Source organism: Danio aesculapii, chromosome 7 (assembly GCF_903798145.1).
Source record: "Danio aesculapii chromosome 7, fDanAes4.1, whole genome shotgun sequence".
Lineage (NCBI taxonomy): Eukaryota > Metazoa > Chordata > Actinopteri > Cypriniformes > Danionidae > Danio > Danio aesculapii.
The window spans coordinates 27474673-27490931 of NC_079441.1; the positions used below are offsets into that span (position 1 = coordinate 27474673).

Genomic DNA, 16259 nt, shown 5'->3' on the forward strand with positions numbered 1-16259 from the left:
TTTTTTTTATTAAAAACTGTTTTTATTCTAGCTGAAATAAAAACAAATAAGACTTTCTCCTGCAGAAAAAATATTAGCAGACATACTGTGTAAATTTCCTTGCTCTGTTAAACATCATTTGTAAAATATTTAAAAAAGAAAAAAAAATTCAAAGGGGGGCTAATAATTCTGACTTCAACTGTATGTTTGAGAGTTTTAAACACTAGACCACAGATGTGCATAACGTTTCTTTTATGTCACTGAAAATGATCAAGGACCACACAGGAAACAATTTACCCCCATTTAACCACTTTACTGTATGCTCCTCATCATTACTCACGTTTTAAATGCAACAGCGTTTCTGTCAATCCCAGTGAGCGTAATTAAATTTCGCTAATGCTAGCGAATAACAATGCTAGGCAAATAATATTCTGATTGTGTGATCGTATGACAAAAACATAGAGCTTTTGGTGGATGGATCTAGTTAAGCATTAGTGGCTTCTTCCTCTCTTTGCTGTTTCTTCATCACTTGCTTTCAACTGTAATCCAGCAGCAGCTCATTGTCAGGTAAACCCATTTTTTCTTTGTTCACTGTCTTGGGAATTATTTGTTAGATTCTTTTATTTTTATTTTTGCAGATTATTGGTTACTTCAGATGTTGCTAGTCCATTGTTTTATGTTGTAAATTTGTATAAAGTATTTTATAGATCATTTTTGTGGAGGAAATGAATGAATGCATGATTGTAGACTGACAATGCAGATATATTCTGTCATGTATTTCAGCTTAATACAAATGTAAAAAAACAATCGGACACCGTATAATCACCACCACTTTTAAATGGCAAGTTTAATTAGCAGTTTACAATGCATTATCTAATAACAAGGTTTAATGATGTACATGAAATCTCTGGTGAAGCCTTTGTGTTGTCTAAGAATAAAGCTCCTCTAATCTGTTTCATAGCTTAAAATGAGGTTGAATTAGTTCATGTATTTACTAGCATGAACAAACAATAAACAATTATTTATTACAATCATTTGTTTACATTTTCCCAGAGATGGGCTGCAGCTGGAAGGGCATCCGCTGCGTAAAACATATGCTGAATAAATTGGCGGTTCATTCCTCCGTGGCGACCCCAGATTAATAAAGGGACTAAGCCGGAAAAAATTAATGAATGAATTGATTTGTTTACATTAGTTAATGAATAAAATGTTGTTCATAATTTCAAATTGTTCATCATGTTAATAGTGCATTAACTAATTTTAATAAGTAACAACTTTAATAGTGCAATAGTAAATGCTTCAGTCAAAAAAATTATGTGTTATTTCAACCCATTTCTGAGTGTAATGTGGACTAAACCAACGCCCTGGTTAATTTTTAAAATTAAATTAAAAGGACCAAATTTTACCCAACATTACCCAAATTGGGTTTAAATAACCCAGCATTTCTTACAGTGTACAAGTATCATTCATTATTAGTTTATATAAGTTAGTAAGTATATTAACATTAACTAATTAAACCGTATTGTACAGTGTGACTTTTTAGCTGCTATTTAAATGGATCTTTCATACACAAAAGCTTCCTGCTGAAAATGTTCATGTGTATAGATTGCACATTTTTCTCACTAATGTCTTTTTAGCCATAAACAACTGAATAATGAAATATGTAAAACTATCAAGGAAAAATTATATCATTTTTGTAAAGTTGGACTTTGACGCCATTCATCTGTGCACTGATGTTAATTTCACAAATTGTATTTTCCCTCCAACTGGCTTTCATTTTCATGCAACATTGCAGAGACACTCTCAACATTTGCAGCGTCTTACATTTGCAGTCAGTATCATTCGTCCATTTAGACTGCATGAGGAAATTCTTAGTAATGACATTTTATCAAGACAAAAATCTAGACAAAAAAAATAGGACATGATATTGTGAAGTTTAAGTAATCAGTGATGCACTAACAATCCTGACAACCAATTTGTGTTGCATCTGGTGACACTGTGTAAACTATAAAGCTTAACAAATTAACTGTTTTTATTTTAGTTCATACATCCAGAGCCCATCCAGGACAGGAAATGGTTTGTACTGGAACATTGAATAACAAGACTTTCAGACTGGAAATAGGACAATTTCCATGGGAAATTGATGACTCGAAATTGAAATTCCTGGAAAAGATTTTCTGCATATCCAAAACTGAAGCTGTGATTATCTGGATTATTTTCTCATTTAACCTTTCCCTAATGTCTCTTGCATTCTATGGTTTGTGCTGTCTGTTTAAACCTAACCATTCTGTTCCCATATTTGTCATAAACCTCTTCATCGCTGATGTCATACAGATTTGTTTCAGACCTATCATTACTTTTGGTATGTTCAATCTTATTGTTGGAATCCTCTACTATGTTTATTCTATGGGCATAATAGCTAACATAGGCTTCATGGTCTGTATATCTATGGAAAGATACATCATGATCAAATACCCTGTTTGGTACAGACTTCATAACACGTCAAAGAATACATTTCTAATATGCGTCTTTGTTTGGGCAGTACCATGTGCATGTATGGTAATTGATGTGACTATCGCATTTAAAGGGCATCTGGAACATTTGTTTATTGTAAGTGTGTTTCTTTTTTTGTTGCCTTATCCACTTGTTGTGTTTTCCTTTGTGGGCTCCTGGAGAGCCCTCTCTCATTCAATCTCAGTCACTCCCGATGAAAAGAAGAGGATTTTGTGGATTCTGGCTCTTGTACTTTTCAATTACACAGTGTTGTTCATGCCAAGCATTGTCGAAAGCAGCATTTTGTCATTATCCTTTGAGAGCGGTCGGTCAAATCCTTTTTACTTGCACTCAGTGTCAGAAACCCTAATATACTTAAATCCACTTGCTGACACTTTGCTCTATATTTTCTTAAGGAAAGATGCTAATAGCATGTTTAAATGTTTATGTTGTGAAAGGTCACGTGACGATCAGACGCAGAGAGCAAACTCCGTCAATTCTTTTTCTGGGAGGAGTGAAGTGCAAATCAGTGTCCAAACATAGAGTAAAACTGCTGTAATCTGAGTAAATTTCATTGGTCTGTATAGGTTTGTTGACTCCTAATACAGATGTTTACATTTTTGCAATTGTAAATATACATTTTATGTCTTGTTAAATTATTTAAATGCTGTAAAAACTGATTTAAATGTGATTTGTGAAATATTGAGTGATGGTATAAATGCCCATTACTGCACATATTTACGATACCATCAGTCATTAATCTGGAATTTAGGTATGGAATGATACCTGTATCCTACATATCAATATTGTATACTGCTCTTAATGTTGGTGCCATTGTATTTCTGAAGAATATTTGTGAATAGATATGTTTATCATGTATATACTGCTGAATTCATATAAATACTAGCTTTAGTTGTTAGCCCTGGAAAGGGTCTAACAAAACAAAATGTTCTGCTATATATCTCTGTGAACATAAAAATGTTATAAAAACAGTACGCAAGCATTTCTATTCCACTGAATTTTCTATCACCTTGATTAAAATTGTGGTTAGCAAACTGATTTTTAGAATGTGTTTATTTTTGAAAAATGAGAAGTAACTTTTGGGCTGTGTTGTTTCTTCCCTGACCCACTGCGATAAACTACATTTTATCAGTGCTTTGCTGAGTATGAAAATAAATGATTTTCCCTAAATAATTTCTTCTCTCTGCTCTGATTGTGGTGGACTATTTAAATTCACCAGCAATAGCAGCAGAGGTGAATCCTGCAGCTTTAGTCTGGATAAAAACTAATACACTAGCGGTCAAAAGTTTGGGGTCAGTAGGATTTTTAAATGTTTTAAAATAAGCTTCTCCTGCTCACCAAGACTGCATTTATTTTGATCATAAATACAGTACAAATTGTCAAATTGTGAAATGTTTTTGCACTAAAATAACTGCTCAAAAGTAGTTTATAATTTAATTTAATAATTTATTCCAGTGATTTTAAAGATGACTTTTCAGCTTCATTACTCCAGTCTTCAGTCACATGATTCTTCAGAAATCACTCTAATATTAATAATAATAATAATAATAATTATTATTATTATTATTATTATTATTATTATTATTAATGGTAATAGTAATAAAAGCAATAATGACTGGACTAATAATTTCAATTGAAACTACATACAATAAGTAATAAATAAATATTTAATAAATAAGTATTTAACAATTTAAACATTTTTAAACATTTAATAAATGTTGCCTTGATGATCAGAATAATTTTCTTTAAAAAAAGAAAACTTCAAAAAAAAACTGACCCCACCCAAACTTTTGACTGGTAGTGAATATACTTTTAGAGAAAACCGCTATATTAATGGATCTTTAAACTCTACACTGCATCCTGTTCAAATTCGCAAACCATCATTTATGTCATTCATAAATAATTGAATAATGAAAAAAAAATACAACTGTCAGTGAAAATAAACACAAGTTGCACAGTGGGTAGTGCTGTCGCCTCACAGCAAGAAGGTCGCTGGTTCGAGCCTCGACTGGGTCAGTTGGCATTTCTGTGTGGAGTTGCTCCCTGTGTTCGCGTGGGTTTCCTCTGGGTGCTCTGATTTCCCAGACAAGTCCAAGAATAGGTGAATTGGGTAAGCTAAAAATGTCCGCAGTGTGTGTGAATGAGAGAATGAGTGTGTATGGATGTTTCCCAGTGATTGGTTGCAGCTGGAAGGGCATCCGCTGTGTAAAACATATACTGTACAAGTTGGCGGTTCATTCCGCCGTATCAACCCCAGATTAAAGCCAAAAAGAAAATGAATGAATAATAAATGTGGACTTTGATGCCACTTACCTGTGGAGTGGTGCTAAATGTGCGTTCCTGGTCCTCTAGGAACGGGGTTGAGAAACACTGCCATACACTAACCATTGAACTCCTTTTGTTTTTTCCTAGAATGGAGGTCAATGGTTAGCATACAGGATTTCAGCTTTCTTCAGAATATCTCCTTTTGGGCGGGGGGTTGAGGGAGGGGACCAATGGAGGGGACACAGATAAAGTACCCCAACTCCGCTGGAAAACCGCGGACTTGGCAACACTGGCTTGAGCACGCGCAAGTGGGTGTCGCTGTCAGTCTCTATGGAAACTAGGCAAACTTCAGGCAAACTCTTAAGCTACAGTTGATTGCGGGACACATTTATACATTTCTTCTGCTTTGATTAATGTTGTTTTCCAATATCACTGCGAAATGAAGACAAAAATGATTGTATCCACATCAATGAACGCGGGAGAAAGAGCCAGGGCTGAAGCTGATGACACGGGTAAAGGTGTTGCGTCTTTAGCTACAGGTAACTTTACAGTCTAACGTTACATTTGTCTTTAAAATGACATTAAAATACAGACTTAACGTGACCAACATAGACGTATCCATTCCTGCATTATTTACTATTACTACTACTGCTTTATTGGAATATTATCATCCTTTTCTAAATGTCTACTTGTTTTATGTTGCTGCTCTGACTAACGTTATTAAGTTTGATATTAAAATTTCAAAGTAAACAATACTTTTAAGCATATATGTATACATCATGTTTTCTTGTCAGAAATATTACATGTTTAGCAAGTTATTGTGGTACATGAAATGAAAATTAAACTGGTTATTGTTTAATAAATTAAATTAAATCAAACTTAAATGAAAATACATATGTTGAATCTGTTAGGTTAGATCTGTTAGATTACTAGTTTTAGGGTTTGAGTTATTATGACTAAGGTTAACATTACTTTTAAATGACTTTTTACCTAACTTGTTTATAACATACACTCTAAATCTGTTAAGTAAGACTTGTATTATATTGTATTTTAACTTTAGGTTAAAGAAAATTGGATTTTTTTTAATTACATAAAGTACATGATTAAGTTTTGAAATACTTTTTTTCATGTCATACATTGTTTAACTGAGAGGTGTATCTGTCCCCATTTCAAAAGTTTGCATGGTTTTATTGTGCTATTTGAGTGTGCATAGCCAAAGCTGAAGGATGTGATTTTTTTCTAAGAAAATATACATTTTACATAAAATACATTTAACCCATTATTTGCCTAAAAGGGAATGAAAATGCAATGTGTTCTTTTATAGCATTTCATGTTAAATGCCTAACAGTAAGATTTTTTTTCTTTGAAAGATCTGGATTCTCGGAGTGCAGCTGCTGATGGCACAAAAGTTAATGCCGAAACAACAAAAACCAAGGTGTCAGAGAGTGACACCAAGCCTTTAGGCCCTAGGTGATAAGTGCAGTTTTTAATAATATCCAAATGACATTTGCTTAGATTCATTAGCTTAAGAATAAAAAATACTGATTGATATTTCCTGTATCCTCTTCAGAATTACCAAAGACTTCTTAAGGGAGCACTGCAAGAAAAACAAACTGTACCTGACACCAAGGCTGAATGACACACTTTATCTTCACTTTAAAGGTTTGAAATTGCCTACACAGAAGAGTCTAATGTTGAATCTTCATCTTTCTTTTCAACTCTTTCAATAAAGCTGTCAATTCTCTATTGTAGGTTTTTCTTGTATAGAGGGTTTGGAAGAATATACTGGCCTGCGTTGCTTATGGCTCGAGTGTAATGGCATTCGGAAGATTGAGAATCTGGAGAATCAGACAGAGCTTCGCTGTCTGTTCCTCCATCAGAATCTCATTCACACTCTGGAAAACCTGGAACCACTCAGCAAGCTTTGCTCGCTCAATGTCTCGAACAATTATATTAAGGTCATTGAGAACATATGTGAGTAATAAACTGATTGTCAAACCTTTGACCCTGTCATTTATTGTCATTTATCAATACATTAAAGTTTTGTTTTTCAGCGTGTTTGAGCGACTTGTCCACTCTACAGATCTCTCATAACACACTGGAGAATGTGTGTGACATGGAGGAGCTTTCACACTGTCCATCCATCAGTGTCCTTGATCTGTCCCACAATCACATCAGTGATCCAGCCCTAGTTAATATTCTAGAGAAAATGCCTGACTTGGTAAAATACAGTGCATTTCTCTCCTCAGTTATGCTTGCTTGTAAATGTTGATTAAATTGCTAGTTAATTTATGTTTGTTTGATTTTTCCAGCGGGTGTTAAATCTAATGGGCAATGAAGTCATTAAAAAAATCCCAAACTACAGGAAGACTCTGATTGTGCGTCTGAAGCAGCTGACCTATCTAGACGATCGGCCTGTATTTCCCAAAGATAGGTTAGCAGCAGCGTTTACTGTTTAAAAAATAGCATTGTCAGATTATTATCTGCAGTTTTCTCCACAAAGTTTATATTTGTAACCGGTTACTCTAGAGCAGGGGTGCCCGATACAGTCCTGGAGGGCCGGTGTCCTGCAGAGTTTAGTTCCAACCCCAATTAGACCCACCTGAACCAGCTATTCAAGCTTTTTCTAGGTGTACTAGAAACTTCCAGGCAGGTGTGTTGAAGAAAGTTGGACCTAAACTCTGCAGGACGCCAGCCCTCTAGGACCGAGTTTGTGCAACCCTGATCATAGAGGGTGTTGCTTTATATTTTGCATTATTTCACAGAGCATGTGCCGAAGCCTGGGCAGCTGGTGGTTTGGAAGGTGAGCAAAAAGAAAGGGAATGTGGCAAACAAGAGAGAGAAGGAAGATCCAGGAAAGTTTGGATGCAATGACTGCTATTCGAGAGACTGCTCTGAAACGGCAGCAGGACCGAGAGCTTTCAGAGAAGGCAAACACACGTTCGCTTTACCTATACATTACAGTTCAAACAAATTCAAAGAGTAAACAAGCACTCACATTCTCTTACTCTGGATTTACCATACAGTATCATTAATCCTTTTTTACGATTTTACCCTCAGGAATTATAGAGTTTCCAAGTCCAGTTGCTGAGGACCAGAGCCCTCATGATGAAATATCAGATATTGAACCAGCAGAGAGTGACTCGGATAGTAAAACAACACAAGAACAAAATGATGCATCTCCATCATCATCAGAGATGGGACAACAATTTCAACTCTGCATCTGATGAGGATCAGATTATTCAAACATACTAAATGATTCAGACCAGTCAAAACCAGAATGGATTGAGAGTCTTCATCCATCATTTGACCAGGAACAGATTAGTCAATCAGCAGCATGGGGACTGAAGCCTAAAGAGGAGAAGAATCAGATTATGAGCATCTACACAAAACCATCACAGTCCGATCAGAGCGTTTCAGTCTCAGTCTCAGGTCCCGGTGCTCTTGTCACTGAACTGATCTCTGAGGATGAAATAGAGTCTATCACCCTGTCGGATAAACCGACACTAACAATTGATGTGAGTCTTTACACCATTATAACTCATTTGTTTTTAGAATACAGTTTCATTTGAGTTCTTATAGTATTTCAATTCAAATAACATTTTCGGATTCTCCCTAGGATCTTCCAGATCTTGAAGATGAAGAAAAATAGCCCCATACTCCAAATAACATCACAGGTAGGAGCAGGTGTTTTCTTAGAGATTTCAGACACCTTTGTTATTAGTGACACCAATGGCCGTTTAGTGAACTGCCGCCTCACACTTGTTCACACATAACGGCCTATATAATGCACTAAAGTGTTTTTCAGCCAGTGATAAACTTCCGGTGAAAAGTTGATGGGACTAATTTCAGTTTCATATGGGTTTTTTTAATAGAGCATCGAAAATGTAAATTAATTAAAATAAAATCTGTTAAATAGACTTAAGCATTCATTTAGTTGTTAGTTAGCGTAAAACGTGATGAAAGCCTGTTTAAACGCAAGCGCCTTCAGGAGCAGCAGATGAGTTCAGAAACTCCACTGAAAATACTGTGGTAAAATAAATGTCTATATTTTAAAGACATGACACAGAACAATGTAATTTAATTTAGTGCTTTTTGCCTGTTCTGAAACCCACTTTATATTGTATTTAATCAGGCAATGAAGATGATTGATTTTAAAGAAACCAGATCTTATACGTGGCGATTTTATAAAACATGACAGTTCATCGGAAGCGCTTGAGCTGGCTTACTGAAAAGTAAAAGTCCCTCTCTGTGCATATACCTCATTGTACATGAGTCGGAATATTATTTAATATTTATTATATATATTTATATTTATATATTTATATTTATTATTTAATTCCGGCTCTGGGTAGGGTTGCACCAGCTGTTTGTAAGTTTTTTCTTAAACTGGAACGTAAAGTCCACAGTAGGGGCTTAGTAACTACTAGCTAGTTTGTAACTAAATTCGTTCTCACTTCGGTTGCACCACCACATGTTCTTAAGGCAAACCGTAGTTAGTAGGTCGTAAGCTCTCTGTAAAGTCATGCATAGTTGCATTGAATGACGTAATATGCAATAAAAAGCATTTAAATAATAATAATATCAATAAACTGCTTTTAAATTCTGCAACTAATGCATCTATATGTCCTATGAAAAGTAATAAAAAATCACATTTTTATGGTACATTAAATTACAGTCAGTCACTAATAGCAGACGACGCACACACCTGCATCGCGAGATGTGAATGCATGCGAAATACACATGAAGTTCTCAAGTCGTTTTCACAGTTGTGACAGAAAATTGGGGCCACATCCAATGGAAAAATTACAATTTTTAAATGCTACATTTTTTAGAGTGGGATCCATCCAAAGATTGAGGTGATCTCCGGCAGTGACACAGAGTCAGAAGCTGTTAAGAGTTTGTATCACTGGCCTCAGACAGACACCGTGGCCCTTGATCAATCTCAGCAGCTTATCAGTGTCTCAACTAAGAGAACTAAGAGTCCTGCCTTCACCAGTCTAGCAGAGGCTGGAGATGACATCCCAAAGGCAACGGAAAAAAGAAAGACTGTTCTGATTGAGGAACTGGACTGAGTCTTTGTGATTGAATGGAATAGATATAACCATATTGCGTCTGAAGGCCTTTCAGCACAAACATTGAATATCAAAATATAGGGCTTGTACCATATAGATAAAGATGTTTAATTTGTTAAAAGAATATGTTAATCATTTAAATAAAAATGTCAAATAAATTACTTTGCTTTGAATTTTATTGCAAATATTGTAAATTTAAAATGACACATATACACAAACAGTTCCCTCAAATTACAACTTGTAGTGTCATTTTTACCTGATCCTTTAACACAAACTCAAAAAATGACTTTTACTGCTTGTTCAGTCCACTTATTTAAAATGAGTTGAAACCACAATTCTTAAGGTTTTATGGGGACAACTTAATTGTTTTTAAGATCAATACACTTAAATTAGCAAATAAAAAAAAAACGATCAAAGCCCCCGATCAAATCACATGATTTTTATTGTCAGTTACAAAAGTCACTATGTCAGATTATGCGATTTTTTATTTATTTATTTATTTTTTTGATAAATTTGTATAGGATCAAACGTTTTCTTGCTGCTGCTTATATGCTTTAATTTCCATGCCACTCGCGGCAAGTTCAGGCGAGTAAGTGTTTAAAAAGAAACCCATGGCAAGAAAATATACATTTAGATTTCAAAGAAAATATCTTAATATTATTAAGAAATCATAAGTTTGAGCCTGTCCATGTCGTAAAGAATGCCCTAATGTGGTTATAATGTTGTGGTATAAGGTTATAATAATGTGGTTATTAGTTGTCAGCAAGCATCAGTGTTTCTTGAGATTGAAATTGAAAAATTTGAAATTGAGATAAGAAATATAGTTATAGCAACACTTGTTACTGCTTTGGGAAATAACGGTCATCGTAGATGTCACAAGATGACAGATTGTGAAGAAACGTGTAGTCTGGCAGATTTGTTTCCTACAACAAGTCAAAATTTCATCAAGTAAAAAATCACATTATCTGACATAGTGACTTTCATAAACGACAATAAAAATCATGTGATTTGACTGGGGCTTTAATCGATTTGGGTTGTGAGAACATGAAGGAATTGTGTGGAACCAAGCATTTTTTACAGTGCAATTTACAAATATTTAATAGTGTACACATTTGAACATTGAACATTACTGTTTTTTATACAAAACAAGTTTTTAAACAAGCAAGCGCATAATTAGACTCACCAACTCTCTTACATATTAAATCACACACTAGAGGAAATATCAAATACAAAGAAAAAGACTCTATGCAGATGTGTGCCTGTAGACCCGACATTGCCATCAGTTCGCATTTGTGTTTATCAGTTAGATCCGAATCAGCAGGAGAAGAGAGCAGCATATCAGGAGCAGGTCTTTCCTGACAAAATGAGCGAGTCCTTGAGGGTTTCCTGATTGGTTGATCAGTGTTGGGTACCAGAGGTGTGGTTGCAGTCACAGCTTCAGTACGACTGGCACATATATCATAGAGGTTCCCTGCAAATGCTGTTTTCCGGGACTCTGCCCTCAAAGACTCCCAGATTTCTGCTGCATCGCCGCGACAACCTGACAACACTCCACTAACACACACCTGGAAGGCATCCCATGACCTGCGGATATGAAAATTGCAATGTAATAAGATAATGAGATGAAGCTGTGTTCAATGCGACGTATTTGTCATGTGTCTCACTTGCAAATGGAGTTGATGTCCTGAGGGTTTTCATCTGTCTTAGAGCTCACACTGTCACCCAGAGTGAGCAGACACTCAGCGAAGCCCCTATACACAGCACTACATGGAGGAGTCACTGCTGCACTCAGCACACACCAACAGAGACCTGAGGAAACACCCAAAAAGCTCTGATAGGATTTTGATTTCGGTGTACATCTTTTTCTAATTATTAAACAGACTGGACCACAAGTGTAGATAACAACGGTTAAGGACGTTAATTCCTTTTTTGCTCTTAATTGAATAAAAAAACTGTAATTCTGTTGTTCAATTCTGTCAGTTAATTATGCTGTCAGCATTGTTCCTGTTGGGAACAGATTTTGACGCCATTCATTAAATTTCTTTTCGGCTAAGTCCCTTTATTAAACCAGCATATGTTTTATGCAGCAGACGCCCTTCCAGCTACAACCCATCACTGGGAAACACCCATACACACTCCTACACACACATACACTACGGCCAATTTAGTTTATTCAATTCACCTATAGCGCATGTTTTTCAACTGTGGGGGAAACCGGAGCACCCGGAGGAAACCCACGCAAACACAGAGAGAACATGCAAACTCCACACAGAAATGCCAACTGATCCAGCCGGGACTCGAACTTGCAACCTTCTTGCTGTGAGGCAATCGTGCCATTGTGACTCCCAAATGCCAGTGACAGATTCAAAAACAAGACTAACGTCCAATGCTAATGAGGGAGAGATAATGACAAGTGGGCGGGGCTTTCACTCTCTGATGACATATACAAAGGTAGTATGCCAATCAAAGTGTTTTTGCAGACTGTTCTTATGAAGTGTGATTATAAAAATAAAATGAATATATTTTTAACATTAGCAGCTGGTTATATTCACAGACAGTTGTCACATCCCCTTGAAAAACTGTTTGATAGTTCTAATATCCTGTCAGCCTTGTTACTCCTAGCTAACCGAGTTTGACACTATAGAATTGACAATTTTCCCCCAAGAACTCCACTTTCTACCATAAATAGTATAAGCACATAACATAAATGAAATCGTGATTAAAGTAAGAAACAATTGACAACTGGCCATTGAATTAAAAAAAACACACCCAAGGTGGTGATGTGGAATGGAGTAACGGGTATTTTTCTAATAGCTCATCATCAATTATTTCACTTATACTACAGTTACCACACCTAAAGACTAAATAATTGTTCAATTGTTGCTCTTAAAATAGTTTTGGACGCAGTATAGGTTTCTTATGTATTTTATAGAATTATACATTGACAATCGGGGAGGTCAACTTTTTTCGGTAGTAGTTTGGTAATACATGCTTCAGTAAATCATATTTATGAATGTATTTAAATTCCATTTAATTTATTAATAAAATGTATAAATTTTCAGTGTTTTGTAGGATATTTAGTGACTATTTTAGAATTTACTGTAGGTCAAACTACAGAATATGTGTCTAATTTTTCTTTTCTTTTTTTTTGCTACATGCAGATATAAACACCTAATTTAGAATAAATGTGTTTTGTGAATACTTAAGATTCCTATCGGTGCTCTAGAACTGCCAGTTTCAGACTTTTGAATTATATTTTTCCTTGCATTATTGGCGCAGTATGCTTTCACAATGGTATAAACCAGTGTTTCTCAACCACGTTCCTGGAGGACCACCAACACTGCTTGTTTTGGATGTCTCCTTTGTCTGTCACAACCATTACAGGTCTTTCAGTCGATACTGATAAGCTGATGAGCTGAATCAGGTGTGTTTGGTTAAGGAGACATGGAAAATGTGCAGAGCTGGTGGTCCTCTAAGAACATGGTTGAGAATCACTGGTATAAACCGTTATAGGGGGGGATCAAATGTATATTTATCTCAAGCCTTATGTATTTGTGTCAAGCCTGAGTTTCTAATTCTAAAATACAGTTTTAGTGCTAATAACAGAGGCTTGGGCCAATGTGTGATGTTTCACAATGTTCACAGCCTTGAGGGTAAAATGAAATATAGGGTTTAAACTGATTTGATATACTATACTACTATACAATAGCAATACTATTGTGTTTTAAACCATACTATACTAGTGTGTTTATACTATAGTATTTACAACACTTTGTTTGTAAATTCTACAGTATACTGAAGTAACTATACTAAATTGTAAATAATAAATACCATAATATACTTTATTTTATACTGCAATAACCTGTGGTGTGTATTTGTTGTGTATCAGTGTGTGTTTGTATGAGATCTTTTAGGATCAAGAGTATCGGAAACATAATTGTGCCTTTTGCTGATATAATTGCATATTGGCTTAGAATGTTCATCCACCAATTAGAATCAAGCATTAAACAGTATACAACAGTACAACATACAGTTGAAGTCATAATTATTAACCCCCCTGAATTATTAGCCGCTGTTTATTTTTTCCCCAGTTTCTGTTTAACGGAGAAAAAGATTTTTTCAACACATTTATTTATTATTTTTTTTATTTTATCTTTGCCATAATGACAGTAAATAATATTTTCACACACACACACACACACACACACACACACACACACACACACACACATATATATATATATATTTTTTTTTTTTTTTTTTTTTTTTTTTTTTTAACTAGGTTAATAAGGTTAACTAGGCAGGATAGGCTAATTAAGTAATTTATTGTATAACAGTGGTTTGTTCTGTAGACTATCGAAAAATATATAGCTTAAAGGGGCTAATAATTTTGACCTTAAATTTTATTTTATTTTTTTTATTAAAAACTGCTTTTATTCTAGCTGAAATAAAACAAACAAGACTTTCTCCAGAAGAAAAAATTATTATCAGACATACTGTGAAAATTTCCTTGCACTGTTAAACATCATTTGGGAAATATTTAAAAAAGAAAAAAAATTCAAAGGGGGGCTAATAATTCTGACTTCAACTGTATATGGAAAAATTAACTGACAGGTCTGCTGAAAACTTTCTTGCTTAATTTAAATTTTCTTGCTGTTTCTTAGTGTTTTTTTTTTTTCTAAGTAAAGCCAATTCTCTTTTCATTAAAAATTCTCCATATTATTCATTATTCAGATATACAAACTATAGCAATAGTCTATTGTTTCTGTATGTTAATGTTTCTGTATGTCTATGCGACTTGCTGTACGTCACATGGATTAATCTGAGGATTAGACCCAGAGCAAAAACCATGTTTAATCTTGCTGCAGAACAGCTCAAAAGAACAAATCTCCTCCATTTTACCATTTCCCAACTATAACCACTTGATATGTTTATCTTGAATGAAAAATACAAGTGTATTCAGTAGTTTAGCCAGGTGTTATTCTTTTTGAATGCTATGCCATGGTATATACAGCACACTATATATCATGACTGTGGCTACAACTTCACTTTTATTCTCTGATAAATAACAGAAGAATTGAAAAAGCAAATGTTTGCATATATAACATGCAGGATTTTAGATTAAATTAAAATCAATTATTTGTAATTTAATAATTAAATATGTGAAATAACATTGAAATTAAATATATATATATACATATATATATATATATATATGAGACAAATTATGACATATCACATTATTACACACTCCAAAACAAACAAGCCTGAAAATAAAAAGAAAATAATTACAAATGGACATTTACTCACTGAGGCAGATTGAAATGAACAGCAGCAGATGCATTCCGTTTGAGCAGCCAGAGTTTTGAACTGAAGATCACACACACTGGAACACCTTAATGTTTACACACTTCAACAAACAGTCGAGTATGAATCATCCATTGCTTCTTCAGATGCTTCATTCACCTTCCAGTCGTCAACTGTTGAGCTTGATGGATGAAAGGGAATGCGACATCTGATTATTAAAAGGGGGGAAAACTGTGGGATTAAAGATCATTTCCGGCTACAGCGTTTATTATATCAAAGTGTGTACCTTATATTACAATGGTTCTATATGCTTTAGAGTTATTGGTCTTTGTCTCTCTCTCTCACACACACACACACACACACTCACTTTCTCTCCTACACAAACACAATATACAAACAGATGGAATAACCCCAGTAGGACTGTTATTTTAATTCCAGCATGGTACTTTCTAATAAACACACAGTGGACTCGGTTTGATTGACAGCCTTGGATTATGTCATTGCGTAAATCTAAGGGGAGAGCAGAATAAAGACGGATTACAACCTCTTATATAAAGCCATTACTATCAGCTGCACTCTCTCATTTTCTCTGCTCACTATTTCCTAGTATTTGTTTGTTTTGGACATGGAGTAATGGTGGTATCATTGTGTTCTTTAAGTAGGCTGAGATCCTATAAGTGGAGATAGATTTTGCTTTTCAGAGTGTTAGGGAAACAGTATTTTATTAAATATACTCCGTTTTCAATAATTCAGTGCTTAAATACGATAATTATTTTTTTTTTTTTTTTTTTTTTTTTGCTTTTAATTATATACATTACCAGTCAAAAGTTTGGGGCCATGTTTTTTTCAAGTTTTTTTTTTTTAAGAAAATGATTGTGTTAATCATAGCAGCATTTATTACTTCCATAGTATTTGTTGTTTTTTATTATTATGGACGTTAATGGTAAGAGGTTTCTAGCTTTAAAAAAAATCTTCTTGTTAAACAAACAAACAAAAAAAATAGAAAAAAAAATGAACTTTTATTGAAGGGTAATAGAATGACCAATAGAATAGAACTAATAGAATGGTAAGTGAGGGAGAGTGGGGACAAATGCAACACTTTGGCATTTCCTTCAGCTT

At 34.6% G+C, this 16259-nt stretch overlaps 1 protein-coding gene and 1 pseudogene across 1 annotated transcript; one reads left to right on the forward strand and one right to left on the reverse strand.

Moving 5' to 3' along the window:
• Positions 1–5096: 5096 nt before the first annotated feature.
• LOC130232842 (dynein axonemal assembly factor 1-like) lies at positions 5097–9937 on the forward strand (annotated as a pseudogene).
• A 1199-nt stretch (positions 9938–11136) lies between these two features.
• LOC130231488 (neuritin-like protein) lies at positions 11137–15177 on the reverse strand. Its single transcript, XM_056460818.1, is given in 5 exon segments — positions 11137–11207; positions 11210–11230; positions 11233–11417; positions 11498–11642; positions 15144–15177. Coding segments are annotated over 5 exon segments (456 nt in total).
• Between the last annotated feature and the right edge of the window lie 1082 nt (positions 15178–16259).